Source organism: Rhinolophus ferrumequinum, chromosome 15 (assembly GCF_004115265.2).
Source record: "Rhinolophus ferrumequinum isolate MPI-CBG mRhiFer1 chromosome 15, mRhiFer1_v1.p, whole genome shotgun sequence".
Lineage (NCBI taxonomy): Eukaryota > Metazoa > Chordata > Mammalia > Chiroptera > Rhinolophidae > Rhinolophus > Rhinolophus ferrumequinum.
The window spans coordinates 9,915,711-9,941,515 of NC_046298.1; the positions used below are offsets into that span (position 1 = coordinate 9,915,711).

Sequence of the window (25,805 nt, forward strand, 5' to 3'; positions counted from 1 at the left end):
TCAATTTCCAGAGCCCCTTCATTTCAGAGTATGTCATCTGATTCTCACAACAGTTTTTACTGTCACAATTTCTATTTCACAGATGAGAAAACTGAGACAGAATATGACATAAAGAAACTAGGACGAGAATTCAGTCTCCTTCCTATCCTAGTTGTTTTCTTTGCATTTGAAAATAGGGAGAATCTCAGAATTAACTGATTTCCTCGTTCCAGAAAAATTGCTCCAGAATTAGAAGAAATACAGATTCCTCTAGGGAGGAAGCTTCAGTATAAAATTTGTTTCTCCTAATTTGGCAGCGAACATACTGAAGATCTAGGTGTAGTGTGTCTGAGACTGAATATTGCAAGTATTTTTTTAAATGACCAGTGAAGTGGGGTTATGTTATCGGTGAATGAAGCTCATTTCTGCCACGTAGTTGCAGAAACTTTGGCTCTTTCAATTAAGAGGCTTAAAATGCTGTTTTCCTATCCTTCAAATTGCTTGATAGACTGTTAATTTCTTTCTTTAAAAAACAGAAACGAAATATTTTTCTCTGATCCAAGTATTGGTCGATTCCCTGTTAGAAATTGATGAAGTCTGATACATCTTTTCCCAAATGTAGGATTTTAATGATGTTGTCATACTTACAACTTTGCTTCAAATGGACGTTGTTCTGGTGATTGAGAATCTTTTTGCCTGTACAGACAAGGTGTAGTTTTCTTGAATAAGTCATTCCCAGGATACACCCAGTTTCTGAAGTCCATAGTGCTTCTCATTTGAACTCTTACTGCTTGGGCCTCAGTTTTGAAAGGATGACCAAAGTGTTGGGCTCAGAGGTAGGTCATTCAAATGAGAAGCCTGAGGATAGTTCTTGTTCAGGTCACCTACAGAGCAGTTTGTTTTGTTGTGTTGTGTATTTTTGTGGGGAGTTGGGAGTAGCGAGTCTCTAAGGGTGCATCTTGCCTTTTTTAAAATGTCTCTTGCCTTTTCAGGAGCATTCACTGTGTGGCAGATCTTTTCCTTACTCATCTCTAATCTTTTTTGAGAGTTTGGGAAGGTATTATTCTCCCATTTAAAGATGAGGAGAATGAGGTTCAGAGAAATTAATTAGAAACTTGCCCAAAGTCACCTACCCTCCGAGTGCTGGAGGAGAGAGCCCCTGCTCCTTCGCCTGTTGAAGCCTCTTACCTTGGAGAAAATGACTGTTATCTTAAATAGAAGAGGAATGACTGGGAAGGCTATTGGGGGCTCCCAAACTATTAAGGGGTTTGAGAACTAGACAACGTCCAAGGCTAAGAGACAGGAATTACAACAGCCAGTGTTTTAGGGGCCCGGATGCTCACATTTTGCAACAAATCAGTCCTAACCATCCCTCCACATGGGGTCCCTCACACCACACCAGGTGTCTGATGGGAGAATCCACTTGGCCAAGCCTAGGTCACATCTACCTCCAGAGCAGGAGGCAGGACACTGTATCTTCATTACATTCCCCATAACAGGAAAGGGTTGGGATGCAGGACAGCACTAAAAGAATGGTGTCCATCACACGTGGAAGGATTCAGAATATTCCCCGAATGAGAAGCTATGGATAAACTTTCCTTTGTTTATTTTTAGTAATGTTTCCATTACTAAAATATATGTGACCAGAAACAGGCAGATCAAAATTACCACCGCAAGTACCAAGCTAGCTACCCTATTCTCTCATTTATCTGTGTCAGCCAACGAAGACCATAGTTAGTCCTGCTGGGAATGTTGTCAGGTTGAAGGCAAGTGCAGTACATCTAGATTGCTCTCTGAGATGTAAACGCAAAAGGATTTTTAAAGTGCATCTCGGCTTGGCATACGTGCCTACTTCTTAGCCTGCAGATGTTGATCTGTGGTTAAAATTATTAGTGTTCCCTCTTTGTCTTCCAGTGCCACTCTGCTGTGAAATTCATCCAGGCACAGAAGACGTTGCCTTTTGAAGTGCTCATAACAACTCTGGCGGCTAGGACTCCTCTAGGAATTTCTTTCAAGTGTTCTGTCGAGGACTTGCGAGGACATTAGAAAGTTAAGATGGGAAAGAATTGCTTGCCTTTCACCTGTGCCTCAATACCCATAAAAATTGTGCAGGCTTTGAAAGGGACAGATAACAAGGTGTTCTTTATAGTATAACAGACTGGTGACTTTCTTCTCTGCCTAAAGGCAGTTAGGTGCAAGTTCATTTAACGCTTGAGTAGTCTGACTAGTGCGTTCAGAACGGCTAATACAGAAGTCTCACTTTGGAGAACACTCCTCCGAATTCAGTAGATTGCAGTCCAAGAATTCAGTATGTTCTAGTCCAAGTAGTCCAGGAGTATGTGAGAGCCTTTCTCAGTGTGTCTCCTCGGTGCGTTATCCCATAGAACAGGTAGACCAGCACCAGGACCTGCGATCTGAATTGGATTTGATCCGCGTTTTCAGTCCCTTTCTCTGTTAGAATCTTTCATCCTTGACCCTTAAAGATAGCAGCTGTCTGATTTGTACGCTTCCTCTATCTTATTTATTATTAATTATTCTTTGTTTTTTATTATTTCCTCTATTTTTTATAAGCATTCAAAATAATTTCTAAAGATTCCCATGCACCCTTTTGTTTTAACAATAAAATAATTGAGATAATTAAAAGGCAGTAAGTAATAAGCTGTCAAGGACCTTCATGTTGCTCAAATTGAGCTGATCTCAAAATAGCTTTAGCTGATTTTCCGCTATAACCTTTCTCTTGTCTCCGGTTTTGAAATCTGTGAGCGTGCGGGTGTTTTGAAGTCTACTTTGATGTAAGAAGGGTGTTTACCCAGCAGCAGTGAAGTGGAAAGCACACCAGTCTTGGAATCAGAAGATCCAAACTTGACTCTTTTAGTAACATGTCCTTGGGCAAGCTGGTTGACCTCTCTGAGCCTTTATTTCCTCTTAAAATGGAGTATAATGCCACCAGCCTCAAGGCGGTTAGTGAGAATAAAATGAAGTAACAAACGGGAAACTTGGTAAATATTTGCTGGTGAGGTCATTGTCTGGTCACCTGGAACCAGGACTCCAGGTCAGAGTTTTGGTACCTTCAAGAACCATAGGTTCTCCCTTCATCTGGAAAGCTTAGAATTCCAGGCACCAGGTTAATGGTGGAAAAAGACACACTCTCTTTCCCCAGAACACAGCAGGCCTTGCTAAACTCCTGGGCCCTGTCTCCCTCCAGGAAGGCTATGGCATCGGGGACGATGAATACTCCTGTGCATACGATGGCTGCCGGCAGCTGATCTGGTACAACGCCAGAAGTAAGCCTCACCTGCACCCATGCTGGAAAGAAGGTATTCGTTCCTCTCCATCATGAATTTATCGACTCGGTTAAGACATTAGGTTATGATGAAGCATCTATTATGGTAGGCCTTAAAATGTTTTAATGGAAGAATATGAAATGTGAAAAGGATTAGCCTTGGTATCTCCTACCATGGATGTGAGTGGTGCTCACTCCCAGTGGAGCCCTTCTTTCAGCAAAAACATCTCAAGAGTATAAAATTCTTAATTTAGTGGGAAATGATAATCGTAAGGTTAATGTGAATTCTAGTTTCCTGTCTGGGTGTGTTTTGAATCATAGCAGCCATGGAGATACTGAAATACTGACATGGTAATGCCAGGTAACTGAGGATGTTTTCAGAGATCAGACGGCTGTGGAATAAGCACTGTGTAGTGTCCACATTCTGGGCTCCTCTAGAGCAGCTGTTCAGGATGACATGAGCGAGCACTCTTGGCCACAAACACATCTGCGCAGCCTCCATTCTCCAGACAGCAGACTCGGGATGCTGTAGGGGCACAGGCCACCAGAACACTCAGTCGTGGCTCTAGGACTCTTAGCAACAGCGTGATCTTATTCACTCGATTCAATTTTTGTTCCATCCGATTTGCAGTATCCAAAGCCTTGGACCCATGAACACGTTTATTGATGAAAAATTCAAGCAGCAAAGTTACAACCACACAGTTGATTTGTTAAACACTTAGACTGAAGGATTTAAGGCTTTTGAGTCTTTTTACCCCCAGCTAAATACAGTGAAAACAGACCTTCCCTGCACAGCACCATTACAACATTGGAGAGTGGTATTCTCAGGGGCCACATGGTGCCCTTCACCCCCTCGTTCTGAAGACATAAGGTCATATTTAAGGGATGGAGCCTTTGAAAGATTTTATCCCCAGCATTGGAGCTAAATAGGGGATATAGTCTAGCTCCTTCTCCAAGCCTTCTCTCTCTGTGTCCTTCCTGCCCTAGTCAGCATTATAGATGTAAACTGAATTTTCAGGCATGCTGAGAGAACAGGAATTTGACCACTGCCGTGTAGGGACAGCTCCACTTAGTTAACTAAATTGATAGTGTAGGAAAGGAAAAAACCTTAAAAGCCAACATAAGCCTTTATTTTAATAGCTTGCAGGTTCTTAAATGAACATAAAACTTCATTTAACAGGGCATAGGATAAAGGCACTGTCTGCAAAAACTGCCTAGTTTGTTTTTTTTTAATAATTTTAAAAACGATTACTGAAGTAATATGTTTATTTTAAAAATTTGGAAAATGGGGAAAGCAAAATGAAACTAAAATCTCTTATAACTCCTCCATCCAGAGATTTTTTTTTAAAGACATATAAACTTTTGTATATATATTTCTTGTTATATTTAATATGCCTTAAACAGCTTTCTAGGTTATTAAATAACATTTTAATGGCTTTTTAAATATATTATTATATAATCATACTATATTAATCAGTACTATATAATCATACTATATTAAGGTTAGATACATTTTTGCCATTTTAAATTATTATAAAAAATATTATAAACCATTCTGGATTTTCTCAGGACAAATGCTTAGAAGTGAAACTACTCTGGCAAGAGGGATATAGAATTTCATCTTTTAAATTCCCTTGCTATATATTACCCGATTTCTTCCACCAGCATTGAGTATCCATTTTTCTTGACATAACTGTGTAATTTCCTATGTTTTTCTTTAACAATTTAAAAAGCAAAAACTGAGTGAAGCTGAATACTTTTTTTAACATGTTTTTGAGCAAAGAGGCAAAGAAGCACATGATTTTGATCTTATACCGTATTTCACTATTCCCAAAATGCACATTTTTTTCACATTTTTAACATCTTTGAAATTGAGATGCATCTTGCAATTGATGGCTTGTGATAGAACAATTGGCAACATTTTCTTCTTAATGGTACGCTAAGTTAGTGGTATGTAGGGGGTCAGATCAGTTGTAGCAGAAGCAAGAAAGATGGATATGTTGAATCCATGGCTACAGATGCAGACGCAATGCAGTGACATTAAAACCCTTGAGACACTTAGCAGAACCCCAGTAGTATACACTCTTATCCTAACAGTGTTTTGCTTTATCCTGTAGGAGATACAGTAGGATTTCTGTTAGACTTGAATGAAAAGCAAATGATCTTCTTTCTAAATGGCAACCAGCTGCCTCCTGAGAAGCAAGTCTTTTCATCCACTGTGTAAGTAGCTTTTCCCAGACAGAAATTTGAGATGCATAGAATGCACTTTTCTCCAGAAAAGAACTTTGTCCATTTATGTAGTCACTTGTGATGAGAAATCATTTTATTTCAAGTAATTGGGGACCCATTTGGTCATACCTAAGGCTATCTCAAAGTTTTAACCTGGGAGGATAAGAGCAGGACACTGGTTCACAGTCCTCTCTAGGTAAGTAAACAGAGCCTGTCACCCTTCCTATCGGGTAGGGTATGATTCATTCTGATTCTTAAAACCACTTTGTGTATGAGCTTTACTTTGTTTTTATGAGTTCCCTTGACCTCTGTTCTCATTTTTATCTGTAGATCTGGATTTTTTGCTGCAGCTAGTTTCATGTCATATCAACAATGTGAGTTCAATTTTGGAGCAAAACCATTCAAATATCCACCATCTATGAAATTTAGCACTTTTAATGATTACGCCTTCCTCACAGCTGAAGAGAAAATCATTTTGCCAAGGTAAGGAATCTGTATAGGCTGTTTCAGACTTTCACATGATCTCGTGAGAAATTACAACAGTTTCTAAGAGACTTTTTTCAACTTTATACAAATAATTTTGAAAACCTGAGTAAAGTGGTGACTTCCTAAGAAATATAAATTACTAAAACACATTCCCAGAAGAGATACAAACAAAACAGTTAATGTACTATTAATTGAAAAAAATTAAGAGCTGTGTTCTCAAAAAGCATCAGACCCAGGTCGTTTCACAGGAGACCTCCACCAAATCGTTTAGTAACAGATAACTTCATTGCTATTTAAAATGTTACAGAACCCAGAAAGAAAGAGCACTTCCAAGTAATTTTTATGAGCTAAATTAATAACATTGATTTGAAAATCAGACAATATAACACATGCACATACACCAAAAAAAAAAAAAAACCCTACAAACTAACTTCACTTGAATGTCAGTGTAAAAATCCTAAATATTAGGAAATCAAGTGCATCTTTTAACAGACTTGGGTTTATTGAAACAGACTTTTTGTTGGGTTTTAGCTGCATGGCAAATACGCCCACACTATTCTATAACCGTTAGGACAGTGAATGCCATCTTGGATAAAATTTTACAGCCTATGTTTGCCAAAAACTGTGATTGGCATTAATTGTCTCATTGGATGAATGCCTCCTTTTCTTCCTTAGGAGATGAACATAGTCTGTTCCTTAAGCTGGGAAAGACTCCAGCTGCTTCCTGGTAATTCAAGTTGAAGCTTATTTCACAATATGAGCTAAAGTTCATCATTTTTTACCAGAGCAGCTTCCTGGGCCTCTGTGAGGAAGGGGATTCCTGTTACTAATGCCACATGTTTTATTAATGACAGTCTCAGCAGTGAGGGAGACCATACTGTCCATGGCGGAGCCAGTGTTGGGTCTTTCTGCCCCTAAGGGAATCTATAGCATAATGTAACCCTAGCTCCTGTTTTGGCTCAAAAAACAGGTCTGTAAACAGCCCCCTGGGCTCTGCTTCACCTTAGACTCAGTGCCTGAAGGCTTAAAAGTGGCTCAACAGTTTCTGAATGAACTAGAAAATGTCACCTAGTGACAGCAGCATTGGCTGCACCAGCAGAACCTCCAGAATATCCCAAGAACAGAAGGGCTACTTACTTCCCAACTCAGGGACCTGAGGTTCATTGCTAGAGCGTTCCTTCAGTTGTCTTAGTGCCTGACAGAAATGCTCACCTTTCAGTTCCTCTTGGGGAAAGTCTGAAGTAACAGCACTCTCATCTGTCATACCTCATTACTTTTGTATTTAGCCCGTCTTCTTGGATGCAGCGCATAAATAAGTCTGCCTTCTCACATACATCCTAAAAGGTATGACCGATCCATCTAAGAGTTCCCCTGGAGGCTGGCCTAAGTTAAAACTGCTTCAGCATTTCCTTAACCAGCCCTGCAGAAGGAAAGTTTCCAAAAGTCAGATGGCAACAGGTATCCTTTTGTGCCAGTTTCTAGATACTCCCTTGGTACATCAGTTCAGCACCGAAAGTGCGGCCTGCCTTGAATAAAAACAGCAGAGGTAAAAGCTAGAGCAGTCCTGTGCTGCACTAGACTTTGTCGTCTCTGACAGTGACATCACGATAGGAGTTGTTGGAGGCTGACTGAATGGCCTCCTTAATTCCAGCCTCCTACTAGGATAGAACATTCCAATCACAATTAATTACAAATTGTGGCATTAAGTGTTAAGGTGCCCGAGACCATTTTCTATGCCTTTAATATTTTCAGCCCATGTTCCAAAAGCTTATATTCAGGGATACTTTTCTAATCATTGGAATAGTATTCCTTCCTGGCTTCAGGGTAGGAGATCATGGACGTTACTACCTGGGATTCTATAGATTGTTCTTTGTCGTAGGTACCCTCTGGCTGTAAGTCTCCTTTCATTCATTCTGTTTTTCTTCTTCTTAACCTTTTTAGTATGGCAAACTTCAAATATACACACACCAAAAAAGAATAGTACAGTGAAGCACCATGTACCCCCCTCTCAGCTTCAATAGTCATCCACTCGCAGCCCCCTGCTTCTCTTCCAGTCTTCCTTCATCTCAGTTAACAAGTCCAGTATCATTCCAGATTCCCTGGCCATAATCCTAGAGGACCCTTGACACCTTACTTTCTGCCATTCCCACATCCGATTCCTCAGCAAATCCTGTGGGCTGTGTCTTCAGTTTATATCCCAAATCCAACTGCTTATCATCCCCACTGCCACCATGTTTCCCCGAAAATAAGACCTAGCCAGACAATCAGCTCTAATGCGTCTTTTGGAGCAAAAATTAATATGAGACCTGGTATTACATTATATTATATCATATCATATCATAAAGACTGGGTCTTATAGTAAAATAAGACCTGGTCTTATATTAATTTTTGCTCCAAAAGACACATTAGAGCTGATAGTCCGGCTGGGTCTTATTTTTGGGAAAACATGGTACCACCTTGGTCCAAGCCTCCATAATTTCCTGCCTGTATTATTTTTGCCCTGCCCTCTAACTAGTCTCCCTGTTCCTGCCTTGACCCCCTTCAGTCTATCCAGCACAGCCTCCAGAATGATTTCATTACAACTTAAATCAGATCATGTGCTTCTCTGTTCAGAATACTTAGTGGCTTCCCATTTCACTTAAGGTAAAACCTTAAATCCTTACAGTGACCTACCAAGCTCTGCATGAGTTGTCCCCTCTTTCCATTACTTCTTTAACTGTATCTCCTACCCTCTCCTATTTGTTCATGCTCCTTCAGCCACCCTGGCCTCCTTGCTGCTTCTAAAACATACTGTAGTTTTTAACTTTTAAACATTCCAAACATACTAAGGTCGTTGTAGCCTCAGGGCCTTGGCACTTGCTGTTCCTGCAATTAGAATGGTCCTATGTGTATTTTTCAGTACCACCAAGCAATAACTCAATTCTGACTCTACCTACCTGGAGATAGTGTCAGATCCCACAGCTTAAGGGCTCAGTCATACAAGACTGCCCTTCTCCCCCACTTTAGCTGCCAATCAAAAGCAGGTTGTTACCTAGACTTCTGACCAACCAGCTGTAAATGGGTTCCCAGGACCACCTCCTAGTGATCAGTTAATATGCTAGAGCAGCTTACAGAACTCGGAAGAAGTTTACTTAGTACATTACTGGTTTGTCATAAAAAGGATGTAATAGGAACAGCCTAGGGCAAAGTTTGGGAAAAGGGCACAGAGCTCCCATGCCCTCATTACGTGGGCATGATTGATTAAATCATTGGCCATTGGTAATTGAACTCAGTCTCTAACCCCGGCCCCCTTTAGTCAGAGGATGAGGCTAAAAGTTTCCAAGCTCTTATCACAAGGTTGGTTCTCCTGGCAGCCAGCCCCCTTATATTACCTAGGGATTTTTCTAAAGTAACCTCATTAACATATAAAAAAAGACCTTTTTCTTAGGAAGTTTCAAGGGTTTTAGGAATTCTGTGCCAGGAATGCGGATGAAGACCAAATCTATATATTTCTTATTATAAATCATAATATCACATAAATGCAGCAAAAATTGTGATATATATTAACTTTTAAAAAATTAAAGCCGTGTTCTTTTGACCTTCATTCAACAAAAAACTGTTAGCCTCACATTATGAGGATAATTTAGCAGAAGCAATGGCTTGAGATTAACTTTTAAAAAATTAAAATCGTGTTCTTTTGACCTTCATTCAACAAAAAACTGTTAGCCTCACATTATGAGGATAATTTAGCAGAAGGAATGGCTTGAAAGAGGGAGAAATTTTAAATTTAAAAAATTAATTCCTAAATAAGTAAAATCACATTATCACAAATGGTCTCTCTCCAGATATCTGCCAGGCTCACTCCCTTACTCTCTTCATGTCTTTACCTAAATGTCATCTTAGTGAGACTTTCCCTTGTGGCCGTATTTAAAAGTGTAACTCCCTGCCTCTCACATACACCCTCCTTGTCCTTCCGCCTGCTTTATTTTTCGTCATGCTACTGCTGATCAGTGTTTAACATTCTGTATATTTCCCTTTTTTTATCTGGTTTATTGTCTGTCTTCCCCCACTGGAGTGTAAGCTCTCTGAGATTCTTTCCTAGTCCTCTCTTCACTGCTGAATCGCCCTGGTTTGGAACAGTGCCTGGCACACACTGGGCCTTAAGTGCTTGAATGAATGCTTCACGTTTCTCTTGCCCATCCGTCAAGGCTGTACCTTCAGCAGTGCCGTCCTGCCTCTCCACTACTTTTCCTTTCCAAACTGAGTGAAAGTACAAGGCAGGGGTTCTAACCTGAGGTGACTGGACTTCCAGGGAGTCCACAATGGGCTATCATAAGCACTTTGAAATTGTATAAAAACTTGTGTATGTGCATTTTTCTTGGGAAAGGCCCTATGCTTTTCATCAAACTTTCAGAGGTGTGTGACTTAAAATGTTAAAATTTTGCTGATAAAATAAAAAGAGCACTGAACTTAGAACTAAAAGATTTGAATTTGATTCATGAATCTGTTTACTGTATGTGGTCTTATGCAAATCATTTCCTTGAACTATTTGTAAAATGGGAATGACCATGCATCCTTCATTCCAAATGGAATCCAATGATTTCAGATCTTTTTAAGAGTGAAATGAGCTGCCATGCGTGATAACTACTGAATAAAACTTAAGGAATGGAATACATAGTATGCTGGAACATCCAAGCGTATAGAAAGATTTTGTATTAGAGTTTGAGTCAAACTGAGGACATGCCTGGAAGCAAGATCTCAACAGATTGAGAAAATACTCCATAGAATGGCAGCTTTGCAGTTCGTTTTAAGCACTTAGAATCAAAGGAGAGAAGTAACGAAGGTACATGAAATCCATTGGTGGTAGATTTATTAAGGAGGTGGGAGTACGCAAATGGGGGGGATTTTCAGGATTGGTGGGTGCAGAATAGTTAGCCTTTAACTTTTTCAGTAAATAAGATGGTATGTGGCAACAAGATAAGAATGAAGAGTTCCAGGTGCTCCACCCAGGGCCTCCCAGGGGTTATGCCTCCCAGGGATTTGGCATTTCAAAGGTACTTATCCTAGATACCTAAGCTCAATGGAAGCGCTGCTGGAGGTAAAGGAAGCTGTGGGCCTTGGACGTGACTACCCACCATGACCTGCCCAGTTAGGAATTTATGATCAAACCACCCTGTGTGGTTACTTTTGTCACTGAGCTTGTCAGGCCTGCCATGTGGTCCCGTGAACTTGCCGGGTCTGCTATGTAGTCCCTTTTTCGTTCACAACACATGCAGAGCATTTTCAAAGCATTTTCTATGCCTCTCTGCTAACAGGCCCCATTTATTGGTTGACAAACTGTTTTCTACTCAGGCACAGGCGTCTTGCTCTGTTGAAACAAGTCAGCATCCGGGAAAACTGCTGCTCCTTGTGTTGCGATGAGGTAGCAGACACACAGCTGAAGCCATGTGGACACAGGTCAGATGGCTTGTTTGATTATTTCCTATTTTGCATGTTATATTAGGCAAGGTTTCATGCTGTTCTTGAATTGCTTTTAGAGCATTACCAGTTCCATAGCGGAATGAGGAATTAGAGTTTGCCAAGTAGCACAGGGCTGTCTTCCAGAAAGTTCCTGAAATAGAAGAAGCTGTTTGATATGGAATGCCTGTGTTTTCGCAATACTGTATTTTTAATAACAGTTTTCACATCACAAAATGTAAAAGGATTAATACTATTTATGAGCTTCTTCAGCAATCCCTCTTACGTAGTCTTAGAGCCTTCTCATATACTTATTATTTATAGTCCTAACCATTGAGAAGGCAGCGCCTCCCTGCCATCTAACCAGATTTCAGTTGTATGAGATGAACTCAGAGGGTAGCCTAGATCCTGTAGTACAGAGTGGCGAAACATCAGCAAGACCAACAAGTAAGCTGGTCCCCAAGAAGGCCGTCCCAACTTGGGTTAGAAAGGGGAAGAGGAGTTGGCAGTGCGTGGGCCCTGGCCTGGCCCAGGAATGTGTGCTGACTGTATGTGAGCAGTACCCATGCTCCTGTTCCAGGCCAGCTCCCTATAGTTCATCACAGCCCGTACCCTGCCTTGCTTTTATTTTTGACATAACCTTTAGCCACCAAGTCTCCTGGCGGTCCAGAGCCTAAAGTGATGGACCCCAATTTGTCACCCCTGGACATGGCTCAGCCTGGGCCCCTAACTCTGCCTCCATTTGTTTGCTGTCCTTTGAAATGGGTTGTCTAATTGGCTGCTAAGGGAAGTACATGTGGTGTATCATCTGTCACCCTTAGCTATACCAGTCTCTCTTCTGAAAGAAAGCACAATGGCTCCAGTTGTGGTTTTTCCCTGGTATCAACTCTGCAGCCCAGAACTCCTCAGTTTGAGTTCCTTTGGAGATTTTAGTTTTCAGGGCCTCACAGGCAGATGCAGAGTTTAAAGGTTGCATCTCTTGATAGCCTTTTTGGTCTTTGTTTCTGTAAGAATGTTAAGATCCCAAACAGCAGGGTCTGGTCTTACTCATCTTTGCACTCTCTGGCCCTTTTCAGTGGTTTTTGCACAAAGTAAGGGCTCATGAATGAAGACCGAAATCTAAAAACTTAGAACCAGGTATCTTAAGTATGAGCACATTCTCCTTAATAGATAAATTCAAAAGAGGAGGAGCAAATTAAAGGAATTATAAGAAAATTTGGCTCAACTTTCAGCAGCAACAACAATTTCAAAAGGGTAGGGGTAAAGGAAAGAAATCTGGATAAACAGAATGACATGAACAGACCCTGAGAAGAGATTCCTATTACCACAGACAAAGGTAGCTTTGACAGCCATCTCAGTTAGGATTGAAGAAACTGAGATGATTGTCAAAGCTACCTTTGTCTCTCTCCCACCCAAAACCACTGGTTTCACAGGTGAATTTTTTTTCAAGCTTTCAGGGAGTAGATAGATTCTATTTAAACTTCTCCAGACCATAGAGAAAATAGGAAAACCACCATACTCTTTTTACAAAGCCTACATGATAATCATACCAAAAGCAGATAAAGAAAACACTAAAATAAGAAAACTCATGAATATAAATCTAAAAATCTAAAATATTATCAAGTAGGACCCAGCATCTTGTACAACAGGGCGTGGAATCTCAGGAATGCAAGGATGGTGCAGTGTAGGAAATCTACTTACATAATTTACTCAAATAGGCCAAGGGAAGAAGGTCAGGAGATTAACACTTTCTCCAAAAATGCTGCAATGGCATTTGTTAAAATTCAATATGCATTTCTAATGGACGGAATATTACAAAACAGAAATGGAGGGTAGAAAACTGTATAAAATAGGAATGTGTGGCTACTTCCTTAACAATATAAAGACATATGTCTCAACCAAACCCTAGCATCTTTTTAATGGTAACACGCTGGAAGTATTCTAAGAGATGGCGGGATCAAGATAAGGATGCCAGCTGTAGGCACCATGATTTGCATTGTGTAAGCTAAGGCACTTAGATGAGTGAGAGAAAAGAGGGAGAAAAACTAGAAAGAGGAGCAAAATCATTTGGAGATGATGGATTGTATACCTGGGCACCAGGAGAATTGACTGAAAACCTATTAGCGTCAGTGTGATAATTGAACAAGCTAGTTCGTAACAAAAAATAATAGCTCTTCTGTATATGAACAGCAACCATTTAGACCATTATAATTGAAGATTCCTTTTATAATAGTCATAAAAAAAGGCTACCTAAGAATACATACCAAGAAATGTGTGGTGCCTATAAGAAGAAAATTTTTAAACGACCAAAGAATGTAATAGAAGACTTGAATAAATAGATCTGTTTTTGAATAAGAAGACCGCGCAGTATTGTAAAAGTGACAGTTTTCCCTAAACCTTAAGTTTAATTTAGTCTATATAAAAAGGGCAACATGATTTTTGTTGTTGTTCTAGAAAAGAAACACTAATTTAAAAGTTTATGTGATGCTAAGACAAGAAAACTCTACCACATCTTAAAATGTATTAAAATAAATGTGTATAGTTTTGTCTCAGTATAGGAAAAGAATGACAAAACAATGAAACAGAATAGAAACCCAGATATACAACTAACTACAAATGAAAGTATGGTAAAGATATTGTGTCAAACTACAGTGAAAGATGGACATTCAGCAAATAATAGTGGAATAAATGGCTAGCTGTCTGGGAAAAAATAACATTGTATCTCTACACATCTACATGTATATCCTGTGTACATACAGACTTTCTGGAATATCACACATGAACTTTTAACTTATTCCTCAGAATAGGAAGATTGAGGATCAGGAATGGGAAAGAGACTTATTGTTTATTTATATATTTCATTTTTTAGCCATTAAGTATTTCCCATTCAATTAACAAGCTTGTTAACATTTTAGATTGAGTCAGCAGTAGTGGTCAGTTTGACCTTTTGAAGCGTTAACCTAACTGGCATTTGTCTTTCTCCTCAGTGACCTGTGCATGGATTGTGCCTTGCAACTGGAGACCTGCCCATTGTGTCGTAAAGAAATAGTGTCTAGAGTCAGACAAATTTCCCACATTTCATGACACACGTGAAGAGGCACCATGGACTTATTTCTACTCAATTCCAGCCAATGTTGAAAAGAAAAACAAAGAAAAAAAAAATCTCTAATCAGTTGTACGCACATTGAAACTTATAGCCATGGCCAGATTTTATGCTAAAAATGGTAGTTTGTCAAAGACAAAATTCTCTTAGAATCTAACCCAACTTGCCAGCCCTGAGAAGTTCCTTTTAAGGCCAAGGAAAGCTGAATACTAACAAGCTAGGCCTGTGGTATCTCCATGAAAATCAATAGGGGCCAGTGCCCTCCCTCCTGAGTGCTGAAACCACACTGGAATTCTCCACGTTGGGTTCATTGATTGTTTAACACAGGAGGTTTTGTCTCATATTCTAAAGTTTTATTTGGACAGAAGTCGTTATGGAGAAGTAAATGACAGCATTTCTGGGTTAAATACAACCTCCTATTGGTCAGATACCAGTGTGTTAAGCGTGGATATTGCACTGCAAGACTTGAATCTATAAGACTAGAATCACACAGGTCAATACTACAAGCAACATGGAGGGCCTGAAAGAAGGTGCACAGACTGTAGGGGAAAAAAACCCACATTTTTGATATTTCAGTGATTCCAAAGAACATCTAGTTTTTTTTTTAACTACAGAAAATTGGTGGTATTTTCACATTCATGGTGTTTCTATCCAATTTCAGTACCCACATTTTGTGAGGAAAAATGTTTTAACAATGCAGGAGGAATTATTAAATTAATTGCAGTGTTTGACTAGAGAAAATTTGGTATTTAGGGTATTTTTAAGATACCATCAAATCAGGTTTTCTGTTTTTTTGTTAAAAAAAATTTTTTTTTTAAATCAGTATTGTTTTTGGAAGTAATATACCTTGAAACTCTTGAACTAATAGTCTCAAAACCTCTTAGAGGACAGTCTGAGAGCACATATTCCTATTGTTTTAAATAAATACATGTTTTTGAATAGCAAATTCAATCATGGATTGTTGACTATGTCTTCATCAAAAGTGTTACTCCCTCTCAGGGTCTCTGGTGAAGACCTTCAAGAGTTTGGTTTTTTCTCCCAGAAAATTGGAAGGTAGAATTGTAAATTCATAGAACTTATTTTATAATGGTGTACCTCAGCAGCTGCCTTTCAATTTATGCCAAGTCCTTACTGAGTTTATACTTGAATAGTAAATATGTCTTCTGAGTTTTACAGTGTCTTAAACTCAATGCACATATTTTCTTCCTTTCCCACCCTTTCTTGTTTGTAGTTCATTAAACTGTCCTATTAGAGAGCTGATCTCCTTCCTGGCCGTACTTGTTGGGGTGCTGGATTTTTTCCATGTCTTTAGTCTTCCATAAATTCAAAAATATATATAAATATATATATATATATATGTTCTCTTTAGCTTGTGGTGAATCAGTAATTTGCATTGAAGAAATAAAACATTTGTTGCCTTTTTTGACTAAGACTTCACAACTTTCATTGGTGTCTGCTGCTAAAGTTCTAAGACATCATACTCTCAAGTTTAAGGGCTACTACTTTCTAGGATAAGAGAGAATCAAGTATCAGAATTAAGAAGCAAGGTTAACCGCTTATTCGTCCAGCAAATCTTTATTGAGCACCTAATATGTTCTGGGTACTGTGCCTATGTGGTATACAAAACAGATCTATTCACGGAGCTTACTTTTATCAGGTAGTGGGGAGAAGACAACATTATTGTGTTTGTTGTAATAAATTGTGAGTGCCTTGAAAGAAAATAGGGTGCTGCTTTGAGAGAGAATGAGGGGGACTTCATTTAGATGGCAGGGTGGATTGCGGGGTGGGACAGAAGAAACCTCACTAAGGAAGTAGTATTAATAAAAACTCAAAAAGGAAGAAGTAGGACGTGGCCAGAGAGACTGAACAAGCTTCTAGGACTGGGTAGCTACATGAACTCAACATTATAGGCAAAGGCCCTAACTCAGGTGGAAAGGAGCTCGGTGGGCTTCAGGATCTCATGGAAGGCCCCTGTAGCTAGTAAGATAGGAATGAATGGGTAGAGTTGTATTCTCCAGTCGTGGAGAGGTCAGGGGACTGGCTCATGCAGCCATGTTAATAAGGATTTTGTATTTTATCCAACGTACAATAGAAAACAAAGGAGTTTAAACATGGAAGTGCTTTGATAATTTTTAAAGATGGCTATGGCGTCTATGTGGAGAATGGAAAGCGGTGGGGGAGGCGGAGCAGGATAGAAGACAAGCGAAAAATGGAAATAGTAAGACCAGTAGGGAGACTTTGAAGGAATCCGGCAGAGAGGTGAAGGTGGTCTGTAAATTCAGTAGAGATAGTGAAGAATAAATGGAATTAGTAGGTAATCTGTCTCTGTTGGAGCCTATTAGCTTTCTAGATATCTACCCTTGAACTTTGTTCATAAGATGATCTACTTTTCTAATTCTTCTAGACCATAAAACAAGATTTCAATATTAATCATTCAGGATGGAAGCAAAGTTTTAATCTTGAATCTTGAAGCTACTTCAAAGGGAAAGATATTTACTCCATATAGAGAAAAAACTAGGGGTTAGCAAGCGGTGTGTGGAAGACAGTAACCAGTAGATCTATATTATGTAGTTCCTGTAAGCACTTTAAGAGAAACAAAGCTAGGCTTTTACTGATGATGTATTATACTAGATAGAGAAAAAAACTTTATTTCCCAGAAACCCCCCGGGATTCCAGCCAAAAAAAAACACCAAAACGTTTTTTAATGAATTGCCACCTTTTTTGAATGATACTGATAAAGCAAAACAAAGTCCTGGTGTCATTCACAGAATGCCCGGAAACAATAATTCAATCACAGCAACCAAAACAATCCCACTACCAGAAAAGGACTTTTTTGCATAAATTTCAACTATCTTGACCATGTATCTGAAAACAAACTATCCAAATAAAATTAGCTCTTCCCAAGATTGTCCATTTTTTCTATTTACTCACTGAAAACAATTCTTCATGGCTAACCCACAAAAGGTTTAAGAAATGATTGTTACTGGGAAACATTTAATGTATTCAAGTAAATTTGTTAGTTCCAGATCCCACTGATATCTACTTTGTGTCCATTCAAAATGTCAATTCATTCAGGCTGGCCATCTCAGATGAAACCTAAGCCATACCGTTAATCCCAGTAGACATGTACCAGAAGGTATAATGCAACGGAAGAAACAATTCCTAGTGGTCCAATCACAAGAAATCAGCTCTGGGGAATCTTTTTTGCAAAATTTGGCAGTTTTGGAGGACACTTTTTTATGATTGCTTGTTCAAAAGAGCAATCTCGCATAATTAGCCAAGAAACTAGTTACTGCCTAATAATCTTCATGATGTGAATATTTTATGTAAATTACGAGACTTCCACTTCTTGCAGTGAGGCTTTTCTTCCACGAGAGGGAGTAACTGCCTTGCAAATCTGACATCCACATTATCTAATTCAAAAGCGAAAGGGTTGGCTCTCGAGATTTGCGATATATAGTGCTCTTTAAACTAGTCTTCTTAAATCTTGTAATTTGCAAGTGAGGAAATTGAGGCTCTTGGCTTGGATTCTTTCCTCCATTAAACCGGGCGACGTAAGATTTAATCGCCGCACAGCTTAAGAACGTCAGCGACCCCTTTATACTTACTGAGGCCCAGCTTCCCTGGCTACTCTATCCCTTTCCCTCACTTCCTTTCCCTATTTTTGCCCCGCCCTGGCGTCAGGCAACGTGCACCTGTGATTGGCTGTCAGGAGCCGCGAGACGACGGAAGGGGTTGCGGTGGCCATGGTGACGGGAGGCGGGGCGTGGCGCCAGGAGGTCGGTAACCGACTCCGACCCCGCTCTTGCGGCGGCTCGCGTTGAGGCCCGGCGGGGCGTGGAGGCCCGACCAGCGCGTGGCTGCAGCCGGGACCCTGAGGTCGGGGCCTCGCGCGTAGGTGCTGACCCGGCTGGGCTGTGAGTCGGCCATCGCCTCCGTGGCAAGGCCTCCCCGATGCCGGTTGGGGCTTTGCGGAGCAGAGCGGAGGCTGGGCCCGGGCCGCGGGCGGGGTAAGAGGCTGACGGGCCCTCTCGCCCGCACCGGGTGGATGCGGCAGCGGCGGCGGCAATGGACGCTCTAGAGGAGGAGAGTTTCGCGCTGCCTTTGTGAGTGGCACCGCCCGGGGGGGCTGGAGGCTGGGGTTTGCTGGTGCTCGGTCTCAGCCCTTTGAAACGGGTGTCCTCGCGGGGTGGGGGACCGACAAGTTTCCGCCCGGGTTCCTGGTGTCGATTCTGTCGCTGCTGCGACCGCCAGATTTAGGCCCGGGAGGACTGGAGTGCGGGGCGGATGCCTCTATCACAACCTCCTGTCTCTAATCTTCAGTCGTCAGCAAGACCTGCAGGATTTGAGCTGCCGAGGCCCGCCCACGGGCCAGAGGACCCTCCACCAGGGACTCTGATCTAATTGCCACCTCCCACCTCGGCCAGTATCTCGCCTGCGTGAGGTTCACATTCACAAGCAGATAGGTGTGGGGTGATAGCGAAGGATGCGGTGACTTGAACCGCAGGAAATAAATGCGGAGTTGTCTTAAGATGTCCCCTGCGACCCTTTGCTCCCTTTATTTGTCCCTTTTGTAATTCCTTGGTGCATATCAGGTTTTCCTGAAAGTGTAACCATTACATTTATCTTTGATGTCACAGATGCATCCAGTGCGTTTTATTCTGTTTGGAATTGCTAGATAAGACCATAATCGTTTTCATTGTTAAAGCTGAATGATAGGAAGTTCATTTTGCTATTCTTTTTTCTTTTGTGCATGTTTGAAAATGTCCGTAATAAATGTTTTTATAACCGATCTTTGAAACAGCACCTTATCCAGGCATATTTTTCAGCTCTTCCGCTTCTGATGCAGAATTTGACGCTGTGGTTGGATATTTAGAGGACATTATCATGGGTAAGCTTCCTTGTCACAATCAGATCTGTGCTCGCTAGACCTTTGCTTTTAAGGAGACTGAAATCAATTTGGAGAGTTAATTTTTAAGAGAAAACATCAAGCTGCATATAATTTTTTAATGTAGCACATGTAATATTAAGCCTTACTGTGATTTGTCTTAGAGGCTGACAGCCCAGTATTCCTTAGAACAATCCAGAGATTCAGGAGTCGAGACTTATTTAGATAATTGGGCACCTAGGAGTTATGGGGCTCTTAGCAAACCTCCAGGAAACAGTGACCTCCTTTATGGTAGAAACTATGCAATTCAGTTTTTTAGTTTTTGGTTGTAACATTTTCGTCACATAAACCACAGCATAATACCATAACCATAGCACCAATATCCATGAAGAAAACAAGGTTGTCATACTTCAGCTGGTTCTGTATTTTCCTGGGTTCTGAGTTCCTGTTTGTGGGTTCATTTTGGCATCCATAAGTCCTGCTAAGTAATAGGCAACAACAGACACCAAAGGTTTAAGACAGATGTGTGAGAAAAAGTTAAATTTGAGAACATTTTGTCTACTGACCTGAAGTTTTCTGGGAGTTATGTGGTGTTAGTAGCTGTATATCTTAGTCTCGTTTAGTCTGAAAATCACTGACCAAGTTTTTGTACATTCAGATCTTGTAAAGGTTCATGCCCTTAATCCTCTAAATACAGATGTGTCATCATTAACCCCTCTGAGGATTTGGGGATACTGAAGAATACTTTGAGTTGTTGCCATTTATGGGTACCCTGTATGCTGTAGGAAAATGAGCCCTCTGTAAGCCCAGGGTATGTATCCCCAAGTCTAGGTGGTTGGTGAAGCTTTCCTTTTATTTTTAGACACAATATTATATTCAGTTGTTAAAATTCCCTAACATTTAAGTGTTTGCTATGAACTAATCTTGTGACATGAATTCTCATCTAAATTCCACCTAGCAACCCTGTATAATCCTCATTTTCCAGTTAAAGAAACTGGCACTTAGAGAAATTAAGTAACATGCCCAAGGTCACACAGTTCTGAGTGGCTGAGCCCGGCAGTCTAACCTGTCAGAGCCCATACATTTATTCACGACACTATTTCCACCACTGCTGCTGAAATTATACTAAAATAAGACAACCATTTCATTCCTTTGTGGAAAAGTAATGAGAGGACGTTCCCAAGCCACCCAGTATGGGTATGTGTAAAATGAACTGGACGATGGTGGTGATGGTTGCACAACAATGTGAAGGTACTTAATGCCACCAAACTATATGCTTAAAAGTGGTTAAAATGGTAAATTTTATATTGTGGATATTTCATTACAATTTTTAAAATAGTAAGAGGGGTGGCCAGTTAGCTCAGTTGGTTAACACCAAGGTTGCTGGTTCGATCCCTGTATGGGCCACTGTGAGCTGTGCCCTCCTTAAAAAATAATAAGTAGTAAGAATAAGACTGGATCAGTCTATTTTAACATTTGTGTCCCATTTAACACTTACTTGAAACACTATTAGTTTTCCTCTCCTAGAGTATGACCATTGAGAAACCAGTTCTGACATATAATTCCTGCCTATTTATAAATCAGAATGGCTTTTAGTCTCCATTAAAAAGAATAAATTTTTCTATTGTGGTTCAGACGATGAGTTCCAGTTATTACAGAGAAATTTCATGGACAAGTACTACCAAGAGTTTGAAGACACAGAAGAGAATAAACTCACCTACACGCCTATTTTTAACGAGTATGTAAGTGGATTTCTGTTTCTCTTACCAGAGATAAGGATTTCTTTAAAATGTGAATTTAGAATCAAGATGTTGAAATTTGCTTGACTTTTAAATTCTCCCACCAGTACCACACCAGGAATTCTGATGAGAATCTGGTTTAGTTTTCAGCTCCTGTTGCTTTCCTCCAGCTTTTGGGGCTGTTTTTCAAATGTTTGATGATTTTGTCTGCTTCTTTTTTAAAATACGTTTGGCTTACCATAATCCTGCTTTCAGTTGCAATATGTGGGGTCACCACACCTTACATTTATATACTTTCACCTTTTGGCTTTCACCATATTTTTCTACTACGTAATCCAGTCAGGTATATGTGACGGTTGAGTAAAAGTGAAAACCAAGATCTGAAAGAACCCAGGAATCTCAACTCTTGACCCTGGGGTCTTTCCACTCTGCCACGGCCCTGGGCAGCCTCCTGGAATGATCTCGTCTGTCTGAGACTGGGTTTGAGCCTCCAGGACTTTCTTTTCTTAACAGAGAAGCTTGGCATAGTCGTGCAGGTTTCCTTAAGCCAAGCCTCAGCTTATGAGCACCCTGTGATTGCCTCTAAGCTTTTGTGTATGTTCTTTTTGCACAGATTTCATCTGCCCACACAGAAAAGCCCCACTTACTTTACTTGCTGCCATGGGGGTGGGAGCCCTGCTGCTGTCTCTATCTACCTTAGAGCATTCGTCTTACAGTGTAATTAATTACCTGCCAGTGTCTGGCGGGCTTGGGCCAGGCCCAGGACAGGAGCTGTGTTTAGGTTCTCTTTGGTATCTCAAGCACTCAACATGGAGCCTTGTACCTAGAAGAGGCTCCTGGGACAGGCTTTCTGAAAAGAAGTCTTGTTCCTAAAAGTGTGGTCTGACAGAGATCCTTTCCCCTGCTGCAGATTTCTCTGGTAGAAAAGTACATTGAAGAACAGCTGCTGGAGCGGATTCCTGGGTTTAACATGGCGGCTTTCACAGCAACTTTACAGTGAGTTGTGCTTGTCTGTTTTTTACCTTCCTCCTTCAGTTTCAAGCAGACCCTTTTTGTTCAGTACTTGAATATCAAGGCTGAGAGTATTTGGTGGTTAAGTCCTGAGTAGAAGGGCCTCAAAACCTTTGAATGAATTCTTGAAGACAGAGTCTGTTTTTCATCATTTGTCATGAAACAGCCATCCCTTTCTTTTACAGGCACCATAAAGATGAAATGGCCGGTGACATATTCGACATGCTGCTCACGTTTACGGATTTTCTGGCTTTTAAAGAAATGTTTCTGGAGTACAGAGCAGTAAGTCACTCTTGCCTGTTTAGTAAGCCACATTGAACCACTTAGAAGGTACCAAGTAGAACTGTTGAACACACACCACCTCCCACTTCTCCCCATTAAGACTGGCCAGTAGCAGCCAGCGGGTGGGTGTCAGAAGAGTGAGCTGCTGTCCTTCAGCTGGGACCCGCGACCCACCCTTAGCTGAGGAATTATATTCTGGTGTCTTGGTGAAACTGGTCCCAGGGATCGCTTAGGGTCCCTAAATAATCAAAAGGACGAAACCAAAAGGCAGGTCTAATTCTGTTTTGCCTTTCTTATAATGCAGGCTGAAAGGTAGTGAAGAGGGGTGCATTTCAGTGAAGAGGGAGGGGTTTTTTCATTGAAGAGGGGTGCATTTTTTTAAGAGTGACCAGGGCCAGCGCTGAGCAAAAATGCAAATAATGTCCTCCCCTTGCTGTGTGCTCCGTGGAGGTCCACACTCCCACCCTGAGTACCTCTTCCTTAGACCAGGTTCTGAGCTAGAAAGGACTTTTTTCTATTCTTTGCCTCCTGAAGTTGTTTTTTCCTGTGTAGGAAAAAGAAGGCCGGGGACTGGACTTAAGCAGTGGTTTAGTGGTGACTTCGTTGTGCAAACCCTCCTCTGTGCCGGCTTCGCACAACAACCTGCAGCACTAGGCCCTCCCCTGGGTAGTGAGCGTGTTCTGGGCTGTGGTAGCCCAGTATCTGGGGAGAGGCTTCCGCTAACCATGGATGGAACACATCTAGGAAAGGCTGGCTCCGTTCTGCAGTCTTCATTAACGTTAAGTATTAATGGGTCAAAAAAAATATTACCTGACCCTCCTGGGACCTGATGCCTCTGAAAAACCTTGTGTTGAGACCCTAGTACTGCCCCCACCCCGAGTAGAGACCTTTCTCAGGGGCTTGAGTTGAGCTCCTCTGGAGCAAGCCCACGTCCCGCATTCCACCTGGGGGGCCCTTCCCCAGTATACGCGTTGGTGTCAGCACCCTCCATCACCAGCCCTTTGTCCCAGCAGGCTTTGCATGAATCTTGTGCACTCAGAGCTTTTCACATGTGTCAGTTTCAGTCCTTAAGCCTCAGTGGGGTTTTTGACTGTCTGGGAATATTTATCTAGGGTGTGGCTCAAGCAGCTGCCCGTCTGGAGGTTTCTAGAGTTCCTATTATCCCAGCTAGTCTTGTCTGTAGGAATCAACTGCGATTTATCTAAAATATCCTTTATCTAAAAGCTTATGTGAAAACTAGTCTTATAGTTGTAGTGCTTGTATCCCTATGTCTTCTGCTGATGTAGTCCCCGTTTCTAGAACTCTCTTAAGCATTTTTGAGAAAATATTTTTATAGATGAATACTCAGGCTAACCTAGTGGATATAGTCTTGGAACTTCCATGATTACCCACTTAAAGATCAAAGTATTATATGCTGTGTGCTTTTTAGTTGTCAGTGCTCCAAAAGCAAAAGTGCCACGTTGGCGCTCCTGTTTTACTGGGCACCAATGAATGTGTGCTTGTGCTGGAAGTAGGCTAAAAGGTATCCTTTTCCTGTAGCATGTCAAGTGTTTGTGCAGGTTTCTTTAAAACCCTTTCTGTAGTTTGTTAGGTTTTCTGTTGGGTAGGGACTCTGCAATTCCTTCTTCCTGTCAGTCTTCCTACCAAGACGGTGTCTTGCTGGTCTAGCTCCCCAGGGATAGGAGACAGCAAACAGCTTTATGGGTCATCTGCCTGCTTTGATTTAGTACATTGACTTAGTACAATGTTTGATAGAATGTTATTGATCAGAAAACATGGATGTCACATCTCTAGAAAGAAGAATTATTATTAGATTTTTTTTTTTTTAAGTAAAAGTAACAGTCTGTACTGACTTTTCACTTGGCTATTCTGGTTTTAACAGATGAGCTATAGACTATGTGTTTTCTGTACCGATATGGCGCATATTAAATACTTTTGTACCATGAATAAAATTTGAGGTGTTTTGCAAGAACCATGATTCTAAACCACTCATTCCCTTTCTTTACTATACCTGCTGCCAATTTGAGTACTGCTTGCGTCTTTCAAGCACAAGGTCTTGGGCTTGCTTTCCCCTCTTACTCTTTTTATCAGTGGGACTGCCCGTTTCAGGCTGGTTATGTTGGAAGCACTTGATGAAGACCCGGTGATCAGTCCGCTGCCTGGCTGTGCAAAGGCAAGTGGACAAGTCTAGAGACAAAATTATGAAAAAAGAATGAGAAGAAAGGCAAATGGTTCTTTTCATCCTTTTCCATTCAGAGAAAGGAGCAAGCAAGCTTACTGCATTTTAATATTAGAAGATAGGCTTTCTGATTTTTCAAACAAACTAGAAATCTCTCTCCATTCACACAGGAACTTATGTCATTATGTGCCGCCTGGGCCGTAGGCCTGGCCTGGGGTGGAAAACCCTGACATTCTGCCCTGGCCTCAGGAGACAGTTGCATTCGCCTGTTGTCCAGCCCCGATTCTGGAGGCAGGGTCCCCAACCAAAGGTGCTTGTTTGACTAAGCACGGTAACGTCTCCACTCAAATAGGCTGTGTATTAAGATGTCAGAAACCTATAAGGCTTGCCTAGCATTTTGTTTTCTCTTAAGCCTCAAAAGAAAATGGGTTGACCTTTAAAACTAAACACTCTCATGGCTTAATCCTGGAAGACTAATTTATTATTCAAACCTGACGCTTGAGAGTAACAAGGAATGCTGTTAATATTTATACCAGGATAACAGGCATAAACTGGGCCTGTCCCAGGCTAAGTGGGACATAGGTATCTGACTTACTCCCCCATTCCTTGATAATGGAATAGCGTATGCACAACTGTTTGAATCGAGTTACATTTTAATTGTTCCCAGTTTTTCAAAAAAGGACCAACGGTGCCCAGAAAGCCTTTGGCTTATTATTCAGAGCATGTTGCTCTGTGATGATAGAAAAAAATTAGCTCAGGAGGAACCCCACCCCACCCCACCCGGCCCCGCTGTCTGTGCCAGCTCCATGCGTCGGGCATGACCACTCACTTTGATTATATACTTTGAAGGTAGGTGGCATCACTGCATCTTAAGTTCAGCAAAATGACCTAACTTGCCTCGAGCTGGGATGACTAAATGATTTATTGTTAAAGTGAGGCCCTCCTGAAAATAAGAGGGGATGCTATTAAATCTTTGCCAGGATAAACTGCATAAACTGGGTCTGTCCCAGGCAGAGCAGGCAGGAAGTTGGTTGGCCTACCTGCGGTCACAGAAGCGGCTGGTTGGTGGTGCAGAATGACCTCCAGAACCGGAATTGCGCTATTGTGGGCATTTGGAACCTTGGTGCTCGCTTACCCTGCAGCTTTCTGGCGTTTGTAAGCATCCGTAACTATGATTCCCAAACACCTTT

General features: G+C 41.1%; 2 protein-coding genes across 5 annotated transcripts in view; both read left to right on the plus strand.

The window, feature by feature from the left end:
• Positions 1–15,852, plus strand: part of RSPRY1 (ring finger and SPRY domain containing 1) — a 40,991-nt gene extending 25,139 nt beyond the window's left edge. For 3 of the 4 annotated variants that reach the window (XM_033128603.1, XM_033128601.1, XM_033128602.1), the window contains 5 exons: positions 3,185–3,296; positions 5,380–5,482; positions 5,822–5,974; positions 11,309–11,413; positions 14,401–15,852. In XM_033128603.1, coding sequence (XP_032984494.1) covers positions 3,185–3,296; positions 5,380–5,482; positions 5,822–5,974; positions 11,309–11,413; positions 14,401–14,497 — 570 coding nt within the window. In that variant the 3' untranslated portion in view covers positions 14,498–15,852. The remainder of the gene's footprint in view (positions 1–3,184; positions 3,297–5,379; positions 5,483–5,821; positions 5,975–11,308; positions 11,414–14,400) is intronic. The other variant, XM_033128600.1, reaches the window with a different exon arrangement.
• A 2,378-nt stretch (positions 15,853–18,230) lies between these two features.
• ARL2BP (ADP ribosylation factor like GTPase 2 binding protein) lies at positions 18,231–24,408 on the plus strand. The gene is made up of 6 exons (XM_033127824.1): positions 18,231–18,622; positions 19,346–19,407; positions 21,040–21,146; positions 22,054–22,139; positions 22,340–22,436; positions 22,989–24,408. Exons 1-6 carry the CDS (start codon positions 18,585–18,587, stop codon positions 23,088–23,090), a joined length of 492 nt encoding a protein of 163 aa, XP_032983715.1. The 5' UTR covers positions 18,231–18,584; the 3' UTR covers positions 23,091–24,408.
• The last annotated feature ends 1,397 nt before the right edge of the window (positions 24,409–25,805 follow it).